Source organism: Tachypleus tridentatus, chromosome 10, assembly GCF_004210375.1.
Source record: "Tachypleus tridentatus isolate NWPU-2018 chromosome 10, ASM421037v1, whole genome shotgun sequence".
Classification (NCBI taxonomy): Eukaryota; Metazoa; Arthropoda; class Merostomata; order Xiphosura; family Limulidae; genus Tachypleus; species Tachypleus tridentatus.
In genome coordinates, this window is record NC_134834.1 from 178,270,483 (window position 1) to 178,294,971 (window position 24,489).

Consider the following 24,489-nt stretch of genomic DNA (forward strand, 5'->3'; position numbering starts at 1 on the left):
AAAAACAGGTTTTACAGGTTCACTTGAGGTTTGAAGATGCCATCCACAATGTATCTTTGATGTCCAGTTGTGGAAACAGGCAGTAACCTGAGTGGCTGGGTATCTTAAAGAAATATTGGGATGTTTGAAAATACCATTAACAGCATGGGGGTGCAATTGATAATTTAGTATGCTTTTCTCTTTGGAAACGATATTATCCTTGGTTTATATTGTTTTGGTAAGCTTAAATCATAGTTTCTTTCGATGGATTCTAATTTCTTGCAATTTTTCAGAATTGTTAACAAAGTGCCTATGTACATCTCTTAAAAACAAACACAAGCCATATATAAGAAAATATAGACTTATAGTAACAGAGCAACATACATTCTTTCAATGATAATATAGAGGTTTGAGTATGTTTTAATAAAACGATATTCGAGCTTCACCACGTCGTTACTATCCATGTCACCAGGTCTGGTCTTCCTCTGTCTGATGACTATGCAGTGTAGTTTCTTTGGAAACAAGTTCCGTAGTAACTATATTACGTCAACTCCTCCATGCTCAAGGACGATTGTTTTTCAATGCCCGTTTCAAGAGCTCATTTGCAAAGAAATACATTGTTGTTAAATCCGCAACTTTACCAGGATATTAAAGAACGGAATAGCATAAATACCTGTTTCATTCTTCACCTGGTTAAGAGTTCTGATGGTTGACAGGGAGGTATGACTGGAAGATTTATCTTACTGAATATTTTCTTCGTTTTCCTTTCTAGATGTGAGGTATATTGTTGAATTAGGTACTTGAATGGCTATTACGACGGACTCTATATTGATAAATTCTAATTCTTTTCAAGACTGAATTGGATACGACTTTCTCGCGAGTAGAATTCTCGATGATGTTGACACCCCATGATGATCCATGCCACCTTAATTTTTAAATTTCATTGAATGAAAGGAACATTCCCGTCTTATAAAATTTTAATAACCTGAGTATATCTTTATGATCTGAATGAATGAATATTTCTCGTCGAAAAAGATTGTTACATATTGTAAACTTAAATCTGGGGTGGTTTTCACATGACTTACTGATTTGCCTATTCAAATTCGTTTTGATATAATGTATTTAGCCCTTTGTTAAATTACCCAGGCCATTTACCCAACCAAATAACCTAGTTTCTTTTACTTTTCTGTGTGGTTTACATTCTATTTTATTTGCTAAAAGTATATTTTTATATATTTGTATTAGTCACACAGCAAACAAATATGACATGGCATTATTTTCTAAATATCTGTTGAATTATTGTATTCTAAAGTTTCAAACACACATTTCGCAAATGTAAAACAATGTTACAATTTGACCTCAGATATATATTTTCATATAGTTGCATTCTCAACTGTCAAACTATAACACTATAGTCGTGTCGTAGTACAAGTGACACAGAGCTGCAGATCTACCTCACAAATTGTAAAACGTATATTCAAAGTACGGAAGAATAATTAACTGTGACGTAAGCAGCTATCACAAGTAGATTATCACGATTAGAATTTATGTTATAGTGAGCTTTATTCTGAGTTTTAAAAGAAAGCAAAATTCAAACTACTGTAACTTAAAATAATTGCAAACAAAATTAAGAAACTATAAAGCCATGTAGTTTCTGGAAGTACGAAGTACAAAATTACAACAGGATGATGCAAATCAAACCATGCAACTATAAAACAAAGCTATAATACGGAGTTTATACTATTAAGAAGAAAAATAACTTAGCGGTTAGTGTGCTGGGCCGTGTGACCAGAGTCTAAGATCCGAGATGTATCACCATTGAACAAATACCACACTTACAGCTGTGGATATATTACAAAAGTGTCAGGCTATACATGAAGCCTTGGAGTATCTAACCTGGATATTTTTCGATGTGATTATAAAGTGATGGACAATACCTGCGACCCAGAAACTTCTAGCCTTGACATTTAGCTCAAGTACTAATGAAGTGTCACTGAAGTTAGAAACCACATTTACTGAGTAAAACGCGAATATGGATTTTGAAACTTGACAAGATCAATTTTCAATATCTGTAACACGAATAAACCAGTACGGTTAATAGAAAACAAGAGTACACTTTAGTCCGCGTTGTGTCATTCTCTTGTATATTTATATAGCTTAAGAGAATATTGTGGTTGAAAAAGAAACTTAAGCCAAACCTGTTCAGCTATTTGACTTAACTCCACAGTCACGTCTCCTGCAAAGTTTCCGACACCAACAATCACCACCTTTTTGCCATCATACCCATCTGGTGTCTTGTAACTATGAGTGTATAACACTTTGCCTTTGAACTTTTCTATTCCTAGAAACGTGGGATGTACGGAAATACATGCTGACCAGTGCAAACCATCACCCGTCAAAGATCTCGTCAAAATTAACATCGTTTTAATGTCTCGAATAGTTACTTTCCACCGTCCCGTTTCGTCAAAATCGTGGTTTTGCGCTACTTTCAGAATTTCATGTCGAAACCTGATGTGTCGAACTTGATCAAATTTTTCAGCGTACATCTCTAAGTATTTAAATAAGTAGCTATTATGCATATAAGTAGGAAAATCCTTTGGTGGCGGGAAATCGCTAAAGGCGCTCATTTCTTTGCTAGTATTTGTTATGGTTGACTTCATCACAGAGCCCACACCTTCAACATCGTCCTCTCTGTAGCACCAAAGTCCCCCTAACTGGTCTGTCTTTTCAAAGCACACCGGAAGTATATCTTCTTCTAGGCAAGCTTTGATGGATGTGAGTCCACTGGATCCAGCTCCAGCTATACAGATCCTTTTTGTTGCTTCCATTATTTACAACAATGTAATTTCACTATTAGATGATTCCAACATGTAACACAAGTAACATATAAGATAAGTTAATATTTATTCTGTGCTATAAATAACGATAACATGTCACACAAGCAGTAAAATGAAACGTAAAAAGCAGTATTAAATATTTATTTCCTGGATATATTCTCAAAACCCAAGTATTCTGAGTATTAAACGATTAATTCTTTTCGAAGCAGTAAAATATATCTTCTGTTTTGTTATTCAATTATTTATTATGATAATTGATACTAAGTTATCATTTTATTATTTGTTAAGCAAACTGCCGAATATGAATGATGTATAAAATATTAAGTTTTGGTGTTTCGTCTTTATTTTTTGTTATAATTGATTATTTTAGATTCTAAAATAAATTTAATTTATGAATTTTGCGAGGTTCCCAGATTGGGAAAAAAGTATCATTTTTGGGAAAAGCGAAACCAATATTCTAAAATGAGGCTTCAGATAAAATTGGGGAAATTGGTTTTCTGTTATTAAACTCTTAGAGACATTTTAATCACCTAACCTACTTGCTGACAATAAGTGGCCCGGCATGGCAAAGCGCGTAAGGCGTGCGACTCGTAATTCGAGGGTCGCGGGTTCGCGCCCACGTCGTGCTAAACATGCTCACCCTCCCAGCCGTGGGGGCGTATAATGTGACGGTCAATCCCACTATTCGTTGGTAAAAGAGTAGCCCAAGAGTTGGCGGTGGGTGGTGATGACTAACTGCCTTCCCTCTAGTCTTACACTGCTAAATTAGGGACGGCTAGCACAGATAGACCTCGAATAGCTTTGTGCGAAATTCCAAAACAAACAAACAAAACATTTTCTGTATGTTTAGTTGTTGTAAGCCTAAAATCTTATAAATGTATGCAACAAAACTGTTTTTCATTAAAATTACAACTCTTGTTTCGTTGTTTGTTCCAGAAAATGTATATTCATTTTCTCGCCTGTTCAGACAGTCTCCGACATGAAATGAAAGTAGTTATTGAAAAATACGAAATAAACAAGGAAGACTCAAAAATCGGTTTTTCTAGAACTTTAATATTCCTAGGTGTCAATTTAAAATTTGTTTGCGGACCCCCAAACTTGTCGATATTATTTTCTTTTGAAAAAATTCGTGTACATGAAAATTTGTTATCCAAAATTAAATACTGTAATTTATATAACCTTAATTTTATGAAAAATATTTTTATTCCATAAATCGTATTATTTTTTAAGGTTTTAATAAAATTACGAAAATGGCTCCCGGAAATGACGGGCCTCGAAAGACTAATGAACATTAAATGAAGCGTAAAGTACTATTCGGAGGAGACTGCAGAAGTTTTCAGCCAATACCCGAAATGCTACACATGTTCAAGGACAACGATATGTATTTTATACAAACAATAGGAATAGCTTGGAGTTTCTACTCCTAGAATCGGCCCGGCATGGCCAGGTGGGTTAAGGCGTTCGACTCGTAATCTGAGGGTCGCGGATTCGAAGCTCGGTCGCACTAAACATGCTCGCTCGTTATAATGTGACGGTCAATCCCACTATTCGTTGGTAAAAGAGTAGCCCAAGAGTTGGCGGTGGGTGGTGATGACTAGCTGCCTTCCCTCTAGTCTTAACTATATAAACTTAAGTTTATATAGACCTAGTCAAACATACATATACATACGTAATAACTTTCCTCTGATAATGTTATTTACTTACTCCTATTTTATGTATTTTTAAGTAGCTGTCTATAACAAGATGTTTTTCTATTTTCATATTTGAACAATACCTTACACACATCCCCTTTATCTGTTTATTAAACAGCTGAAGATGGATTATGTATGATTTGAAATGTCCAATAAACTTATGTTTAGTTGTATTAAAATAGAACGACATTAGAGATCAAATGGCGAAAACAGCTGAAAATAGTGAATTTTTTTATTCACCCTTAGGTAAATTTTGAGAGAAGCGTCTGATGACCTTGGATTTTAGTTCTCATTATAGACATGTTGTAATATACGGAGCTACTATTAATTACACAAAAATGAGTATGTCTTGCCTTTGAATGTATAAAGTTTGAGATGCATTCGTTCGCAAAACAGACAAGTTTTAATGACGGACAGTTTGATAAAGTAGCTACAAAACTACCGAAAGGACAGAACGTCAATTTGCCAAAAAAAAGTGTCTAAGATATGCCTTGAAAAGGTAATTATGAGCGACAAATGAACATATTGTAAAAGTAATGATAGACTTATCCGGCAGTTTGAGGATAAACCTGACAGAGCATACGAGTGAACGTCTGTTTACCCTGCCTGATAACAACGTAAAACTGAAGGAAACGAAGGTCACTACGTACACGTTGTTCTGATACACGTACTTTGATAGAACGAAGCTGAATATTGTCGTCACAAGAACAGCTAAGCTTATATAATATGTGGGTAGAGTTGTATTTTTTTTTAATTTTAAGACCACTGCAGTGCATTAGTTACCTTAATATTTAATAACCATTAGCAACAGATAGAAAATCGGAAACTTTGGTCACATGTTCTGTGGTAAAATAAAACTAAAATTACACTTTGATACGGTCGGTTATTGCACTCTTCAAGTCGCTCACGTTACTCTCGAACTCTCACATACAGTTGCTGGTGTGTGATGTTTGTAATTCTTAAAATAATTCGTGGTGAGTGGGCATAGCACGAATAACCCATTATGTAGATTTGCGCTTACTAACAAACAAATAGATTCTTAAATTTTAAATTTCTATGAAATGCTTGTTTTTACTATATTTTTGTGACTAAAAACCGTTAAAAATTTAGAAAAATGAATTAAAGTAACAAGATAGTTTTCTGCTATTAGCTAAGTTAAATCTGCAGTACACTTGTGTATTAATTAAGTAAAAATCTTTATAGAATCGCCAAGTGAACGTAATGAAATCTATGTCATTAAAAGAACAAAGCGTGTCTATCAGTCGATATGTGAATGTGTGCTCGCTCTGTTGGAAACCTTATTTTCGTATTGGCCAGTTGTGTAGTGGTACTTTTACTTTTATATGATTACAAAACGTATTGTTAAATACGGGTGCATAACGGGAAAGTTCATAACATTATCATTAAACACTATTACTGTTGTAAAATAAAGAAACAAGCAAGAGAACACATTAAGTTAAGTCTTTATCTTTCCGTGGCTTACAAATGATGAAATAACATAACATCTTTATTTAAATTCCAACAGGCTCTAAACATCGAAAACCAGACTAAAAGTTATTTATCCATTAACTTTATTAGTGTTTGTATATATTGTGTTAAAGTGCTTTACACAGTTGATAACCTCTCCGATATATTTAATTAATCCACAAAATCATCTCTCTTTTCAATATTTTGTTATTATTAATTATCCAAGATATTCAACGAAACATCTACGGTGAAAGAAGTGGTATAGGATTATGGGAATAACTTCCCAGTTCAGTGGAAGCTATTCCTCTTTTAGGTTGGTGAGGGTCGTTCGGTTCACCATACGAATGCAGTCGATGATGGGACACACAGCAATACAAAGTGAGCAACCAGTACAGTCGTCAGTCACTCTAGGTAGATGAGTCATTGGATCAAAACAATAGCCTGGTACCCAGCATCGTTGCAGCTCATATAACACTTCCCACAGTTGATACACATTTCCTGGGGGGAAGTAAAATAATGTTTTTGTCTTCATCTTATTATTGACAAGTTTCTTCTCATCCTTTACTAGAGAGACGTCTGTACGATCTTAAGTGATTTTGATGGCAAATTTCTGTATTTTTATTACAGTGAACGTCGTTGTATTCGTTACTAAAAGCTGAAATTTTCAATCATTGTTTTATATTAATATATATCCAAACTAAATTAAAGTGCAAACTGTGTAACTCCTACATAAGAACTTGTGCAGAAAGAATTTATGTCGTAATTTATAGAGATGCAGGAATTTCTATATAAAGTTACTCAAGAGCACAAAGCAACGTAGCTGTGCTGACGACAGGAAAACCTTTGTGATATGTGGATAGTAAAAGAAAAAAGTCACAATTGTTTGAATCTTCAATGAAAACTTTCTATAATTGTAAAACTGACAGAAAAATATAACAGTACAAGATAAAAAAAACGTACGATTCCTGAAATTTATAATAAAATAATTGTATAAGAAATAATTAAATGTGCGAAAGAGTTACAAAGATAGAATAATTCGATACTTGATTTTAAAAGCGCATAATTCAAGAAAACATCACTTTAATAACTAAGGGTTAAATAAATTCATTTAGAAGTTAGGTTGTAATGAAATCTCTCCTACACACTTCACTGAGTGGATCTTATAAGATACGTTATTTCTTTCATTTTCTGTTTACAAGATGAAAGATACAAAACAATTGAAGAAATAAAGATAAAGGATACATTTCATATGATGGTTGTATATTTCATCGTCATGTGAATGAATGATAGAGAAGAAATTAGCCAATGAAACACCAGCAGCAAAACAGTGTAAGAGAAGTGAACTATTCAAACATATGCAATGAAACTGGGTCCCGCACGGCAAGGTGGCTAAGGTACTCGACTCGTAATCTGAAGGTCGCGGGTTCGCATCCCGGTCGCGTCAAACATGCTCGCCCTTTCAGCCGTGGGGGGCATTATAATGTGATGGTTAATACCACTATTCTTTGGTAAAAGAGTAGCCCAAGAGTTGGCGGTGGGTGATAATGAGTAGGTGCCTTCCCTCTCGTCTTCAACTGCTAAATTAGGGACAGCTAGCGCAGATAGCTTTCGTGTAGCTTTCTATGAAATTCAAAAACAAACAAACAATGAAACTGACTAACAAAGTTAACCTATTAAATATAGTTAAACGGAATAAGGGTTTAATCGATGAAATCGTACAGTTAAATGGAATATTAAAGCTTAATCTATGAGATTTCATAGGTTAAACTTTTTTTTTATTTAAGCAGGATAAGAGATTTAAGACACTGAATTTGTGCAACTTAGCAAAACGATACTAAACGGAATAAAAAAGTTTAACCAATGAAATAGTAGAGCTAAACGAAATAACAAAGTTTAACCAATGAAATCTCATACATCTAAATGAAATAAGAGTTTGATCAATGAAGTCGTACGGCTAAACAGAATAAAAAAGTTAACCGATTAAATCATACAATCAAATGGAGTATATCAGCCCTTGTCAATTTTATCAAAATATATAACTTAGCTGTCTATTCTAAAGGAACAAAGATTTATAACTTAGTGTCTTATCCATAAACTTCTGATATGTTTTAAGTTATGAAAATATTACAATTAAAATAGGTCCGAATCTAAAAATTTTACTACAAAAAACACAACTTTTGCACACAACAAAATCCTCATTGATATTAGTTTCTAAAATAAATGTCCAAGAAAGTAAACTAAACCTTTGAAAGAAAGATGTTTCCTGAACATATGTGATAATTAAAAAGGAAGTCCGCTTTCGTATCTAAATACCTCGTCAACAAGAGCAACCATCTGTTGTTCTGGATCCAAGTCAGATAAAGTCCCGATCCGATCGTTGGCCGTTCCGATCAAGTCCTGAATTGAAGTTTAAAATATATATAAATTATTCTATCGTGAGATAAACTACGATAAATGATTTATCTTTTGGGAAGTAGTGAGTTATGATAAAGCAGTGGTTTTGTGTACAAACAGTGTACCTAAAGAACAACTGATAACTTGGTGTAAAACTATGCTTTATATTTAAGCTTGAATGAAACAAGCCAGTATTCAATTCATTCCACACCGTATTGTTACAGAGAGTTGTACGAACGCATATAACGTATTTAAAATGCTTGTCCTATCTCTTGCATTATTTTTAAAAGATGTTGTCATTATGCCTTTAATAGATTAAAACGTAATTGGTTAGTGAACCTTTACAGCATAGGCATTCGTGCTTTGTAGGCATTCCCACGAGGAATCGAATTCCAGATTTTAGAGGTATAAATCTTTCAATTCACCACTGACTCACTAAGGTCCACGCAAGATCCAAGAACTTTTTACATAAAATAAGTAAACCAAAACTGACAATGTTTTTAAACTGTTTTTAACTATCTTGGTTCGTCAGCTAGTGTCACTTATTTCAACCAAGATTCTGAATTATGTTAAAACAGAAAAATATTTTTAAAGTCTATTGGCAGTGACATACAGAAAACGATGCTCGGTTGGGACAAGAAAATATTGACATTTTAAATTTAGTTACAGTTTTGTCGTCATTCTTTATCACATAATTAGGCTCTCGATTCGTAATCAGAGGGTCGAGGGTTCGATTCCCCGTCAAATCAACCATGCTCGCCCTTTCACTTATGCATACGTTATAATATTATGGTCAATCCCACTATTCTTTGGTAAAAGAGTAGCCCAAGAGTTGGCGTTGGGTGGTGATGACTAGTCTTACATTGCTAAATTAGAGATGGTTAGCGCAGATAACTCTCGTGTAGATTTCGCGAAATTCAAAACAAATAAACTCGATTTAAAATTCCTTCCTCAAAAAAAAAACTTTCAACTCTCTGAAAGATATGTTTTATAGATGGTTTATTTACAATAAGAAGTTGGTGTTTTAAATAAAATTAAATGAAATAACAATAAATCATTGTGTATAAAAATAAAAGTTCTCTAGTTTCAATCACTACCTTGATTTGTGGGATTGGTCCTACGGGTTGGGAACATGATCTGTTCTGTGGTGGCTTAAACATATCATCAATCAGATTAGTTTGTTTCTTGTATTTCGCTAGAATGTCTTCTTTGTGTCTCAGGTACGCTCCGAAATGAGGAAGTTTCTGTATATGTAAAACCAGTGTTAAAAATTAAATATTTTCAAATAGCGCACCACAAATAATCTAACTTTGTATACGACAATACCGAGAGGAAGAGGCTCAAACACGTGACTAAACATCAGATAAGTATCTGAACCGGCTACAGCGAATGCCATTTCAAGAAACTTTATGGTGTTCTCCAAAAAACCGTGCGTTTGCAGCTATATAATATAATATACCTAATAGCATAACTTGATACCACCTGAATTAAAGTTCAAGTTCTTTTATTTTAGTTTATATGGGATATAAATACAATCGTAAGGTTAATAAATTCCCATGATATTTATAATACATGAAACTGGATGAACAAGTTTCAGTACTGCAGCGTTTCTCAGTAAATATACTGAAAGAGTTAGTTAGGGGATGGTATGTAAGACACGGTATACTCGCTAAAATGCTATATGTGTTGTAATTAATTATCATTTTCATTAATAAATATATATTAAAATATATATTTTGCATTATTGCAGTTTGATTATATAGTATCGCTATTGCCTCTCCCTTCAGGATACGCTGTTCTAACATTTCGTACGTCATATTTTAATATGGAAAGAAGCATTTGAAAATTCTTTGATGCTTGGACATTTTGAAATGAGTAGAACTTTCTTCTATTTTCTATAACCACACCCGGTCGCAACAAACATGCTCGCCCTTTCAGCCGTGGGGCGTTATAATGTGACGGTCAATCCCAATATTCGTTGGTAAGAGAGTGTCCCAAGAGTTGGCGGTGGGTGGTGATCACTAGCTGCCTTCCCTCTAGTCTTACACTACTAAATTAGGGACAGCTAGCGCAGATAGTCCTCGAGTAGCTTTGCGCAAAATTCACAAAACAAACAAACAAACTATAACCACAAGTATACAAGAAATCTTCTGAATCAGCTATGTTTTTCATTAGTTTTATACGCTTTGTTCTAAGATTTTTAATCGTTGGAAACTAGATTAAAAAATTGACATCATTCAAAAGACTTTTGACCCTGACAGTAGAAATGAACCTACTTACCGTGTCAATTTAGTCAGTTCCTTTCAGAGAAACTTAAGAGGTATTTATTTATACTTTACTTCATTTCAACAACTTAAAGGTTAGCATGGTTGGGTTGGGTTCCTTAACAATGATTCGGTTAGGGTTAAGAATAAAATATGTTAACCTTGAATGTAGCGTCAGGTAGAACACTTATAGGCTTTCCTTTTTGGTGACGAGGAGTCGGTGGAGACTGAAAGTTCCATTTCATCGTAGTTTCCAAACTTTTTAAGTACATGTTCGCTTTTAGTCCTGTGACATAATCATCAATGACGGTGAAGTCTTGGTTCTGAACAGCGCTGCAGACCTTTTTTTTTAAGCCAGAAAAACAAACAAACAACACTGTAAACCTGGAAGTACTGGTCACAGTGTAATATTACATAAGATCAATTAATTTCAACAAATATTTTTAATAATTAGAATCATAATTCATGAATTACAATATGTTCTAACATTATCAAGCAAACGAATCCATATTTCTCATACTAATCACTAATTAAAGTTCTTGGTAGGTAGGCTTACCATATGTCCCGGTTTGAGGGGTCTGTCCCAGTGTCCCGTCCGGTTTACTAATTTGTCTTGATTGATACTGAATTTTCTCGGAATGTCCCGGTTTTTCATAAAAATGGCATAAACTCCAAGAAGGATAAAAGGAAAATGTTAAAATCTGCATAGAGTTCTCACTTGGTGTTGACAAAAATAGTTTTTAAGTTTTCAGTTTATTAGTTGATGGTTAGAGGGAGCCATAATGCTAAAGCGTGTAAATTTTCAAAGGTATTGCATCAGACGAAATTCACAATATGCAAAGTTTTCTTTGTGCAAGTGTTTGTGCTTTGTGAATGCTTTATTTATTATATTAGTCATACGGTACATGACGAATTACTTTCATTCTTTTATTTTAAAAATTAATCCTAGTCATAATGTCCAAAGTTTATGTATTTACACTGTACACATCACATATCTAGAATAATTCTGTGAGTTTGTAGAAATTTAGTGCAAGAAGATTTTCCAATTGGAAATACGCGATTTCTGTCTTTGTTACCAGCTGTTGAGAAAATTCTCCAAATTTTTGAAGGACTGAAGTGATATTTTTGTTTACAAAACCAGTGGCCATTGTTGATAAAAAAAATTTTCAGAGTAAATGTGGAGAAATGTATCTATGGTTTGTTTGTGGACAAGTAGGGTTGTCAAAAAAATGATTTTAGCCATGGAGAAAACAAAAGTAACTGAAAAAGGACGAAATAATAAAAGAAAGTGTGAAACAGGAAGAGGGAGGATGCTAGGCAGACTTGATAAGAGAGGAATTTACCAGTTTTTATTATTGCTGCTTGTCTTATACTCAGCTGTGTGAAAACAGTTTTGGTGATGGGGAATATTTTGTTTGGATAAAAAACAGTGTTTTTGTGTGACATAGAAGCAGCTGCTGAAAAAATCAGTGAAACGCCTGGAAATGCTGTAATAAATATTGATGATCTGTTTGATGAAGTTGTTCTTGTCAAATCTTTCTGGTCTTCAAAATGTGACGAGTGGAAAGTAAAATAAATAGGTTGTGAAGAAAAATGGTTAGAACTTTTCAACCACTTCAAAGATCAACGTATTTCTGTACATAATCTCAGGAAAGTTATGGAGCACATTTTTTGTTTACCAGGCACTTCTGCCCCTGTTGAAAGAGTATTTTCAGTGATGAATAGAATTTGGTCTCAAGAAAGAGGTCTAATGAATGAATCACCAGTAAAAGAACTGTTGCATTGTAAACTGAATATTGACTTGAGTTGCTGTGAGATATTTGAAAAGTAAAATCTACTAATTTTTGAAGAAATTTTATTCAAGTGAAAATTATGAATCTTCACAAAAAAGTACTCAGTGAAACATTAATGAAATTTTGATGTTTCTTCCCTTGCTAAATTTAAATAAATATTAGAGATATAAACTACCAGTATTCCTTTTTTTTGTGGCAGCATTAAAACTTATGGGAAGTTCGGTTATTAAAGCACGTCTTTATTATACCAGTGCCGGAACCTATAATAAAAATTGCAAACTCTCCCCCTTTTAGGCTTGGAAATAATGGTAAGCCTACTTGTAGGGCAAAATATTATTTCATATTGTATAAGACAAGCAATCATAGAATGTTTTATCCACTCGAGTAAAATAGGCCTAAGTAGACAGAGTAATGATTTCTGAACATAAGATTCCAAAAACATGAAACTTCTTACTTGGAGCACTGTAGCTCCGCAATAAAGAAACTGTAGGCCTACTTCAGCAGAATCTATACCCCCTGTAGCTAAGATTGGAAACCCAGGTAAAGCCTTAGCTATAACCGACACTATTCGAAGAGCAATCGGGCGAATAGCATTTCCTGATACTCCCCCATAGGATGTCTTATTTTCTATTCCCACGACTGGCCATCCAGTACCGTCTCCTCTCAGACCCATAAGACCTGGCACTGTATTTATCACCGTTACTCCGTCTGCTTTCCCTGAAAAAAAAAAAAAAAGAGAGAGAGAGAGAAGGAAATAAGGTTTATCTTAAGTGTAGGAGTTATTTGAGTTCCCTCAAGAAGTCCCCAGTTTCAAAATCTCGTACGACTGTACAGTAGTGTGTTGTTTACCAGACAGTCATCACGAGAAAAATTATTTAATCTGTAGAATAGAAAACATCACATATGAACTTTTAAAGTAAAAATAAACATATTTGTTGCCGTGAATTGTAGGCTTATTTACTCTTGAGACAAAATGTGAACCATGCAGAGGTACATATAGCAGAATGTAACAACAAACGATATTTATTATACTGAATAGAAGCAGTCTTTTGCGTATTCATTTGAGCAATACCGAACTTAAGTATTACAACTGTAAATTCGCGCACAATAAATTTATTAATTCAATTTCTTATTGAATATGAAGAAATACGTCTTTAAAAATATATAAATATTACTGTATTTTTAAGGATATGTCATAATTAGTAAGCATATATCAACATATATCATTATAAAAATATCTTTTGAAACTGATGAGATATTATTAATCTGCGAGAAAATTTGACTTATCTCATTCTCCTATCTTTCGTTTTTTTAAGATATATATCACGCTGAAACGCAGTAAGTAGTAAATGATGCTTAGTATTGCAATGACCATACAACATTTCAAAACTGAACATTGATAATTTTATGTCACTGGATTTATCTGCATTTTACTTTGTTCTGCACATGTTTAGTTAGACAATGGTGGATTGTAACCTACTATATTTTCATGTCTATTCAAAGTCCTAGTGTGGTGTTTCAAAATCCTATGTTACTTATAACAATAACCACTCTCGTAATAAATAATTAGAAGGAGACTAGTTTGTACATGCCTCAATACCACAACTCTGTGAAATAGCCATGTAGTTTGAAACCTTAGTCCATGATTGCTTACATCCTTTATGAAGTATTAAATTAATGTAAAACACATGTATAAAAAATAGTATATAAAATATGTCTTCACATAACGAGAAAGAACCATAGTTTCAATTAGTACATTCCTATCATTTCTTATCTCAAGCTTTTTCAGTCCAAAACTTTTAAAATTAAACTGAAATGAACGAATTTTAGTAATTGACTTGTATAGTCATAGTCTCCATTAATTACCTTTATAAACGAAACGCATTACGTCACAACACTTACATAAGGACAACCTTATTGAAAAGTTTGAAGAAATTGTTCAGGTCCACTTCTCCCATTTATGAAATCATTGGCAAAAAATATGCTTCACTTCGTCACAACTGTAAACCACTGATGCAGACAGGAATTTGCTGTCAGTGTATCTATTACTACTGTGTTACTGAGGCACTATCTGTGCTTAAAAAAACCCACAACTCTATATACATGTGCTGCTACAGAAGCAACCAGTCAGAGACAAATTATTTTGCAGATCCATAATGCGCTGTGGGTTTGTTCCAAAGCTCACTGACAATCAAATCCCTGTCATTAAATTGTTCTTTAATAAAGTGCTGTGGATTTTCTACCACTGAACTATACAAACTGTCCTAGTGCTGTCCCTGAGTCCAAAGATCTAAGAAGGCAAACTACTCGAAACGTTTGACGAAGTATCCAGGTCCCCTTTAAGCATCCCTAGAAACTTTAACAGGTTAACTTGCTTCATTTTGCCACCATTGCGAAAATGTGGATCATTGCCGTCAGAGTTTCTAACTCTATGTAACTGAGATAATGTCACTTCTCAAAGTACACCATTCTTATCTTCATGAGTTTGGAGACCTGCAGTTTATACTACTGTGATATGTAGAGTTATGTGGTATTTATGTATTGCATGTTTACTTGTACTGCTAGACATAGTCACACAGGGCTGTTTGTCCTTATGCTTTACTGGCCTGGAAGGTCCTAAGACCTGGCTCATTGTGAGAGAATTAGGGATTCAATGAACATTATCTTACACTGTCCTTTATACAGTTTTTGTTTCATTAACAGATACCATCAGCTAGTCTTTTTAGTTGTCCAGTAGCCTACTTCACATACAAAAAGGTTGTGTCCTAAGCTTGATATGTCTACAGCATATTTAAATTCGTTTTAATATAATGTACTTAACTTTCTGATACAATCAATGAAATTGTATAATTATAATACAATTAACGCAGTTGTAATGTGAATACTTTTTATTAATTTTTATTTTTTTGCTAATAATATGAATTGAAGCATTTTAGAAACCTTAAAATTTTATTTAAAATATTAACATTCTTTAAAACGTCATTAGAATGTGTTTCTGTTTTCACATTTCTTCGTACTGAACAAAATATAGGAAAAAAATACAATAAATAAATGGTCACATTTCGAAAACATACTTTTAAAGTATCTTATTCTAATTCTATTCGTGACAAGGGACTAGTCTTTCACCATATACAAAAGTTATTAAATTATCTCAGTTTATTAACGGATAGAGTGTGAAGATCATAAAATGTGGGCAAATAATAAAAATATGTTCCCATTCTTATGGAACGGAACTTATTATGGGAGAATGGTAATAGGTTTTGATTTGAGGTTTGAACTTGCTAGAAAATGTTTTTTTATATCATTGTTTAAAACCTTTTCAAATACGTTTTTGAAGTTGGAATTGTCACTGTACTGTGGTTGTATTTGATTAGTGTTTAATACTTTAGTTACGTTGCAGATTATTTATATTCCCAAGTATATCGATGGGTTTCGATACCTATGATGGGCAGAGTACAGGTAGCGCATTGTGTAGCTTTTTGCTAAATTCACACCAAACAAGTCCCCTGTGACGCAGAAATATGTGTGTGGACTGAAACCGCTAAAAACTGGGTTTCGATACCTGAAGTGCGCAGAGCACAGATAATCCATTGTGTAGCTTTGTTCTTAATTCTAAACATATAACCAAACAAACACATTTATCAGGGTGAAGTAGTTATAATTTATTGAGAGGATTTAAAATGATGAAAACAGGTAATATTTATACATCGTAGAAATCTACCTGAATTATCTCCTACCCCCAGTATTATTCAGTTGTAATATAATGCAAGGGAAATATCCCCGTTTAAACTTACCTTCGCGAGCAGCTTTTGCTATCGAAACAACATCAGTGACATTAGCTGTCAGTTTCGCAAAAATTGGAATTTGAACAACTTCTCGAACCCACGAGCATATATTACGAATAGATTCAGGATCCTAAAAACACAAGTATAATATTACCCTTATGTAGGTTTGTATATGAAAGCCAAAGGTTTTATATTATATTTTTCTACCATAGCAAAATAATCGTAATGAAACAACACATCTAGAAGGTGTTTAAATATGTAAAGTGTATTCAGGGTTGTTTCAATAATCGTAATTATATTAACTGATATTAAGAAGGTAAAGAAGGCTTGTGTAACTATGGAAATGGTTTTGTTCATGTCGGACAATTTGTCTCACGTGATGGTAACTTTCTATTGCTTGTTGTCACCAAGGAAGAATAAGGCCTGACAAGCTGTTGAGAGGCCTTGTTCACTGACGATACCACTAAAATGATTAACCAAAAAATTAAACAATACTCTGAAAAAATGTATCTTTAGTTTTAGAAATTCGGAAGAACTCAAAAATATGTTCTACAGCGAGTGGACAAGAAAAGTCTCTCCCTCACCGAAAATGTTGTTAATTTGTTATATCTTTTATTAAATAACAGAAGAAATATGTAAAACTATATCTTTTTTAGAACGTACTCAACGGGATCTGTTCAAACATGATATCAAAACTCAATTTTAACATTGGCTTTCGTAAATACTTGAACTTTTCGTAATTTCAGTTACATTTTCTGTTAAAAGGTGTCGTGTACCTGCTGAAGGTTTTTAGACATTTTTATCCCAATTGAACAACAAAATGATCATGTGACACTTTTCGGCCTAGTAACTAACCTGTCCGCACTCTAAACCCATTCCCCGTTTCTCCGCTCCGTGAGGACAAGATCGATTCAACTCCAAGGCGTCTGCTCCGGCTTCCTGAATAACGATATATTAGTTAAGTATATTGCATGAAAACGTTATATTACTTAAGTATATAGAAAAGAGACGACATATTAGTTAAGTACATTGTTATGAAACGTTATATAACTTAAGGATATAGTATGGAGACGATATATTAGTTAAGTATATAACGTGGAAACGATGCATTAGTTCAGGATATAGCGTGGAATTGATACTTAAGTTTAGGGTATAGTGTGGAAATTATATATTATTTAAAGATATAATGTGGAAACGATATAAAAATTGTGTGAGAAACCGAAGTACAGTTTAGCAATAACATTGAACAAAAATAAATAGAACGTTGCACAAAGATTTTTAAATTTCATAAACGATCGATCTCTTTCTTAAATTCACTTCATAATACTTAATAGTGCGTGTTTAAATTATAATAACAGTTGACTGGTAACTAACTGTAATAGAAGCATGATTTTGGCTCTTGCCAGACATCATAATTAGATTTATAATTTACAATGTTGTTCTTGAACCAAACTTTACTTCAGAATAGCATTTTATTATCAAAATGATTTAGACGTATTTCATTATTACTAAAAGGCTGATTTTATTATAAAACGTGGTTGGTGTTGCCATCTTATATATTATGCACAACTGTATAAAACATTTCTTCAACGACTCAAGTAAGACGTTTTCATACTTAAACTATCTCTAAAGTTTATGTGTAACATTTCTTACTAAAATGTTCCTATCTGCGAGAGACACAAGTTCATTTAAAATGCTATAATGTAGGACAATTAACTCTCACCTCTGCCATCTTCGCCAACACAACCCAGTCCTCTTTGTTGAAGGTACAAGTAATGCTGGCAATCAGGACCTACGGTTCAAAATAGAAACAAGTTTAACACCAGAACAATCTGAAGAACTCCTATATCACCGAACGTTTTGAAAATCATTCAAAGACAAATGTAATTCAGAATGTTGAGATATTTCCAATTAATGACAGCTCCGAGTGATTTATATGTAACTTACTTTTTGCATTTAAATTATCATTAATGTATAATAAAAAAACCTTATTAAAACTATTATTTGTATCAAAGTGAAAGGATAACCAACCGTAGTTAACGTGTCTTACATTTTCCCTCCGTTTGCTAGTACATTAAAGTTATGTGTTTTTCCATACTTATAATATACACAAAAATACTTAAATGGTCAGGAAAGTCTCTCTTCAGTTCTGTTATACTCTGACACCAGTAGGCAACAGTTTTCTCACTGCTTAGCTCTACATTCAAGAAGGACCCCTGGCCTGGGCCATATCTGTGTCCTGATGTAGTACCTCGAACGATACGTGGTGATACGTTTGTTACGATATCCTAGATGGAAAGTGAACATGTTTCAGTTGCACATGTTTAACAGTATGTGAGTCCTTTCTTTATCTCTGTTTAACTCTTATATAATATCTCACTAGATTTCACATGATATTTTAAACCAAGTTTTACAAAAAAACGATAAGTTTCGAAGAGAGGCCTCTCCTTTGTTTAGGTTTGTTTGTTTTTTTAATTTTGCGCGAAGCCACACGAGGGCTATCTGCGCTAGCCGTCCCTAATTTAGCAGTGTAAGGCTAGAGGGAAGGCAGCTAGTTATCACCACTCACCGTCAACTCTTGGGTTGGTCTTTTACCAACGAATAGTGGGATTGGCCGTCACCTTCTAACGTACCCACGGCTGAAAAGGCGAATATGTTTGATGTAACGGGGATTCCAACCCGCGACCCTCAGATTACGAGTCGAACGCCTTAACACACCTGGCCATGCCGGGCCCATTAGTAATGATACACTATATACCTCAATATTAGGCTAGCTGTTTTGGTCTCTTTGTTCACTCCTACTTCTAAAAACCACCCTTCCAGTAGCTCAGCGTCAATTCTTCAGGCTTACAACACTAAAAATCAGGTTTTGATACTTGTGGTGGGTGGAACATAGATAGCCCATTGAGTAATTTGCGTTTTACAACAACCAAACATTTCTTTCAGTTGACTTGTTTTCTAGTACCTGTATCTATCAATATAGATTAGATGATTTACACCTGTTATCAATGCAACATCGCTCAATGTATAGCGTACAATTATTTCTTAACATGTTGACTAAACTATTCATCCGATGGGACATTTTTTATTACATTTAACGTTCTTCCTATTTTCCAGTATGTATATATCTTGACCTCAAACATTAAATTACTTGGATTTTAATACATTTTAGTTTAAGAATTCTGGATCAAAAAGGTCATATTCTTTCATTTAACATCTCAATATTTCCAAGGACTAACAACAAAAATTTATCTCAAAATACCTCAAATCGTCACTAAAGGAATTCAAGTTAAATTTACGTAAGAAGCAGTTATTCTAAATATGGTTTGCTTGTTTGTTATTCAGTACGAAAACAACGCAATGGGCTCTCTGTGTTGTGTCCACAACAGGTACTAAATCCAGTTTTTAGTATGATAAGCCGACAAACGTGCCGCTAAGACTGCATTTGTTATGACAAAAATATGAGCTTTGCCTTTTTCAACAATTCTTGATAAAATAATACACATCATAAGAGGAAGAGGTGTGAACTTTTTATTATGACGTTAAACATTTCAAAGGAAGATAAATTCCACTGTGACTTATCATAAAGTATAACTAATACAGGATATGTTTGGATGTAACTCATTTCCAGTGCGTATTATACATAAACAGTATCTTCCAATGCATTTCACTTCACCTACCCTCTTCCTATCTTTATGTGTACAGGTTAATGTTGCACATATATTTGGAATAAGTATCGTAGTAATGCACATTTTGCAACAAACATTTAAGATGAATTCAACTCTCTTAACGCTTAGGCAACTTATTTGTGATATTTTGACTAAATTTATATGTACAAAAGTTTGTTTTTTGTTTGTTTTTGCATTTCGCGCAAAGCTACTCGAGGACTATCTGCGCTAGCTGTCCCTAATTTACCAGTGTAAGACTAAAAGGAAAGCAGCTAGTCATCACAACCCACCGCCAACTCTTGGGCTACTCTTTTACCGATGAATAGTGGAATTGACCGTCAAATTATAATGCCCCTACGGCTGGAAGGGCGAGCATGTTTGGTGCGACCGGGATTCGAACCCACGACCCTGAGATTACGAGTCGAACGCCTTAACACACTTGGCCATGTCGGGCCATGTACAAAAGTAACAGGAATTATTAACACGTTTCACAAAAAAAAAAAAAAAAAGTATCATTTTTATGTGACGCAAGGAAAAAGTTATGAAATGTGAATAATGTGTTGTTATATCAGTTAAAGGTATTTAACTACATTAATAACAAAGCATTTTAACTATCTAACAACTAAATAATAAAGAGTAGATAGAAAGAAAACTACCAGTCGTAACCTTATCCAATGTAAATGTTTTTGTCACGGCAAATGCCCAACCAGCTTCAAACGCTCTCCGAATCATAGCACTGCTGGTTGTTGGTGGGGCACTAGCAAGTCCGAAGGGATTTTTAAATTTCAGACCACACATTTCAACGCTGACATCAACCATGTCGACAGGAGTATAAAATTTGGGTAGTGATGGTATCTTGGGTACTAGTAAACCGTGAAGACTCTGTAAAAAAAAAACAAAAAAAACTGGGAAATATGTCGTTATATGTGTTAATTAATGAACCTACATTTACCAATATCGAAACAGAAACTTGATCGCAGTTGCTCAGTAACACCCTTTTTATTATATATTAAAACAACTCGCACAAAACCGTTTCGAAAATGAAGTTTACTAAATAAAAATGCTCCAGTTTTTCAGAGAATAATTTTAATGTCGGTTTCCAAATAATCTTTATCCCTATATTATTACATTAAACATAATTCTCTGTTTATTTATTTTTTCATATTTTTATGGTAGTCAGGGTAATAGAGCATGTTATTTTAATTTTTGAGGATATATATAAACACCAAATAACACTCACTATTTTAATACGATTGTGCACCTGTTTTAATTTCTTAATCGTAATTTGAATTACATATTTAGATGACTACTTTATTGTATGTAAAATCCGCTTTTTGCTTTATCTGTTTTTAGAATTCTATATCAACAAATGTTCTCATAACTGTACCAGTGCTTGTTAATCAGAACAGGTATTTATTCAGATAAGAACATTAAATATTGATTTATGATACTAAGTACTTGGAGAAATTTGTGGATGAACCAAGCTGCTGTCTTGCCATCGTTTACAGCTTCAACGGTTGTTTCTGCCACACCGGCCAGGTCTCCACCACAAAACACCCACTTCTCACTACTCTGCATTGTGCTCTTTTCAACCTCGGGAAGGCCCAAGTTTGTGAGCTTGAGAGGCTCGATGGCTTGTAACACTTTACAATGTAAAATGAGAAGAGGTAAGATCGTTTTGTCTAGTAAAACTTTATTACACAGATGGTTTCCTACATTACATTGATAATATCACTCCAGTCCATGTCTGCTCGTGCACTGTCTAGCAACTGTTCTAATTCTTGAAAATGCATAAGAGGCTAAATTAAGAATGTAATGTTCAGAAATGTAATAAGTCTAACAAGTGTTTTATGACAAGTAAAATTGTAATCTTGCAGCTTAATGGAAAGCATTCAAGGAGAAATTGTGTGCTTTGAACACGAAAACCTTATGATTGATCCGTCGTAAAATCGTTTTAATGTAATGTATTCAACCATGTATTTTTGTACTAATATATTTATTTGTTGTTATTGTTCCGCATTCATTAATTTTGTTTGTAACTTAAAATTAATTTTATATACGTAAATATCTATGTATGTTACAACTTCTTATAGTTAAATTGTGTTCCAGTTTGTTTAAACGCATTTTTAAACTGAATGAAATGCTCTTTTAAATAAAATGTATTTTTTATTGAAAGCTACTCAAGGATTATGTGCGATCCCGCGACCCAAATCTCAATACCACAAGAACATGACAGGCCTCTTTAATTACAGCTTGTAACTTCAATAACAATCGCTTCTAGGAAAAGAAATCTAAAACAATTTACAATTACATTAAAGTAACTCATCATAGGAATAAAACGTACAATTGTGAAATAATTTTTCAAGTACCTAGTAGCTCAGAGACATACTAAATAGCCAAAATTATGTGGACACCCTTTCCAATTAGTAGGTTCGGTTATTTCAGCCACGCCCATTGCTAACAGGTGCATAAAATCAAGCATACAGTCATGCAATCTTCATAGATAATGATTGTCAGTAGAATGGGTCGTACTGAAGAGCACAGTGACTTTCAACATGGCACTGTCATAGGATACCTCCTTTCCAACAAGTCAATTTGTCACATTTCTGCCCTAATAAAGCTACCCCGGTCCACTGTAAGCGCTGTTATTGTGAAGTGGAAACGTTTGGGAGCAACAACAGCTCAGCCACGAAGCGGTAGACTACACAAGCTCACAGAACAGGACCACCGAGTGCTGAAATGCATAGCGCGTAAAAATCGTCTGTTACAACACTGGAATACTACATTTGGAAGCAACTATTTGTCGGGAGCTTCATGAAATAGGTTTCCATGGCCGAGCAGCCGCACACAAGCCTAAGATCGCCATGCACAATGCCTAACGTCAAGGAGTGGTGTAAAGCACACCGCCATTAGACTCTGTAGTAGTGGAAACACGTTCTCTGAAGTGATGAATCACGCTTCACTATCTGGATTTGGCGAATGCCAAGAGAACGTTACCTGTCTGAATACATAGTACCAACAGTAAAGTTTTGTGGAGAAGGAATAATGGTCTGGGGCTGTTTTTCATGGTTTAGGCTAAGCTCTTTAGTTTCAGTGAAGGGAAATCTTAATACTACAGCATACAATGACATTTTAGAGAATTGTGTGCTTCCAACTTTGTGGCAACAATTTGGGGAAGGCCCTTTTTTGTTTCAGCATGACAATGCCCCTGTGCATAAAGCGAGGTCCGTAAAGACATGGTTTGCCAAGGTTGGTGTGGAAGAACTCCACTGGCCTGCACAGAGCCCCATCGAGTACCTTTGAGATGAAATGGAACGCCGACTGCGAACCAGGCCTTCTCGCCCAACATCAGTGTCCGACCTAACTAATGCTCTTGTGGCTAAATAGGAGCAAATCCCCGCAGCCATGTTCCAAAATCTAGTGAAAAGTCTTCCCAGAAGAGGGGAAGCTGTTATAGCAGCAAAGAGAGGACCAGCTCCATATTAATGCCCATGATTTTGGAATGAGATTTTCAACAATCACATATGGGTGTGATAGTCGGGTGTTCACTTTTGGCCATGTAGTTTAGGTCTGAATGCTAAAAAATGTGGCTTTGATATGTATAATGACCGCACCACAGAAATCTCGTTTTATAGTTTTGAGCACTCAACTATAAAAATTCGGTTTCTGATGTGTTTGACCCAAATTAACGATCAAGAATGAAACTAATATCTAAATATTTAGTGATGTCAAACTTTTTCGTACAAGGTAGTTCATGTATGAATATCTGTCTACACACTCGACTGTTCTTAATGTCTGATGTGACTGGAATAAACATTTTGGAGAATCTCAATTATATAAGATAGACTATAATATAGATCTAAAAAAATACTAAGCAAACTTAATCAGTCTTATAATAAGGATTGAAACAAAGATATAGCAAGAAGAATGGGCTGTAGTTGAACCTTGTCTATTCACTAATATTCTATTTACATGGAACTCATAACGCTTAATAATCATTATAACAAGCAAATACAAAGAAGCTATAAATCAACACTATGTTTAATACTGTACTTCTATCTATAATTATTTGATGACCTTTTGGGAAAGAAACGTTAATATAAAACATCGGATGAAATAAAGATATAGATCAAACACAAAGATTATTTTAAGTTTGATTTGGTCACCTTTAGGATCCTGAAGAGAGGATCCAAACGCTGATATAATAAAGTCAGCTTTTAGTTTCACCAGCTGATCCTCATCCATTTTCCAACTGCCATCTTCCTCCTGTGATGTTCTGATAAATTCCACTGCACTAATACGATTTTCTTTTAGGATAATTTTATTTGGTGAAAGAAAGGGCATGAACTCACACTTTTCTTCCTTGGCTAGTTCGAACTGTAATTGTGGGAAGTATATACATTAATAATCTACTGTTAAAACAACTACATGGTGCTAATTAATGCAATAATCAAACATTACCATTTCATTCAACAATAATAAAGAAACAATAGAAATTTAAATGCTTTAAAAATTAAAACAAAATAGTTATTTTTACTCCTAGTGAGGACACACTAAGTGCCAACAATGGTTTGGTTACCTATTTATGTTGTGTAGTAAAAATGCAGCATG

The 24,489-nt window shown here is 34.1% G+C and overlaps 1 protein-coding gene across 6 annotated transcripts in view; it reads right to left on the reverse strand.

Annotated features, from left to right (window-relative positions):
* The window catches only part of LOC143231019 (dihydropyrimidine dehydrogenase [NADP(+)]-like), a 91,429-nt gene that overhangs the window by 44,821 nt on the left and 22,119 nt on the right, over positions 1-24,489 (reverse strand). For 2 of the 6 annotated variants that reach the window (XM_076465488.1, XM_076465485.1), the window contains exons 11-21: positions 24,045-24,255; positions 21,337-21,521; positions 20,545-20,760; positions 18,334-18,498; positions 17,934-18,002; positions 17,066-17,149; positions 16,220-16,340; positions 12,880-13,142; positions 10,794-10,973; positions 9,466-9,612; positions 8,288-8,371 (exon numbers count right to left, since the gene is read on the reverse strand). In XM_076465488.1, the coding sequence (XP_076321603.1) occupies positions 8,288-8,371; positions 9,466-9,612; positions 10,794-10,973; positions 12,880-13,142; positions 16,220-16,340; positions 17,066-17,149; positions 17,934-18,002; positions 18,334-18,498; positions 20,545-20,760; positions 21,337-21,521; positions 24,045-24,255 (1,725 nt within the window). Of the gene's footprint in view, positions 1-5,958; positions 6,473-6,933; positions 7,595-8,287; positions 8,372-9,465; positions 9,613-10,793; positions 10,974-11,188; positions 11,302-12,879; positions 13,143-16,219; positions 16,341-17,065; positions 17,150-17,933; positions 18,003-18,333; positions 18,499-20,544; positions 20,761-21,336; positions 21,522-24,044; positions 24,256-24,489 lie in introns of those variants that run through there. The other 4 variants (XM_076465487.1, XM_076465486.1, XM_076465484.1 and 1 more) reach the window with 4 other exon arrangements.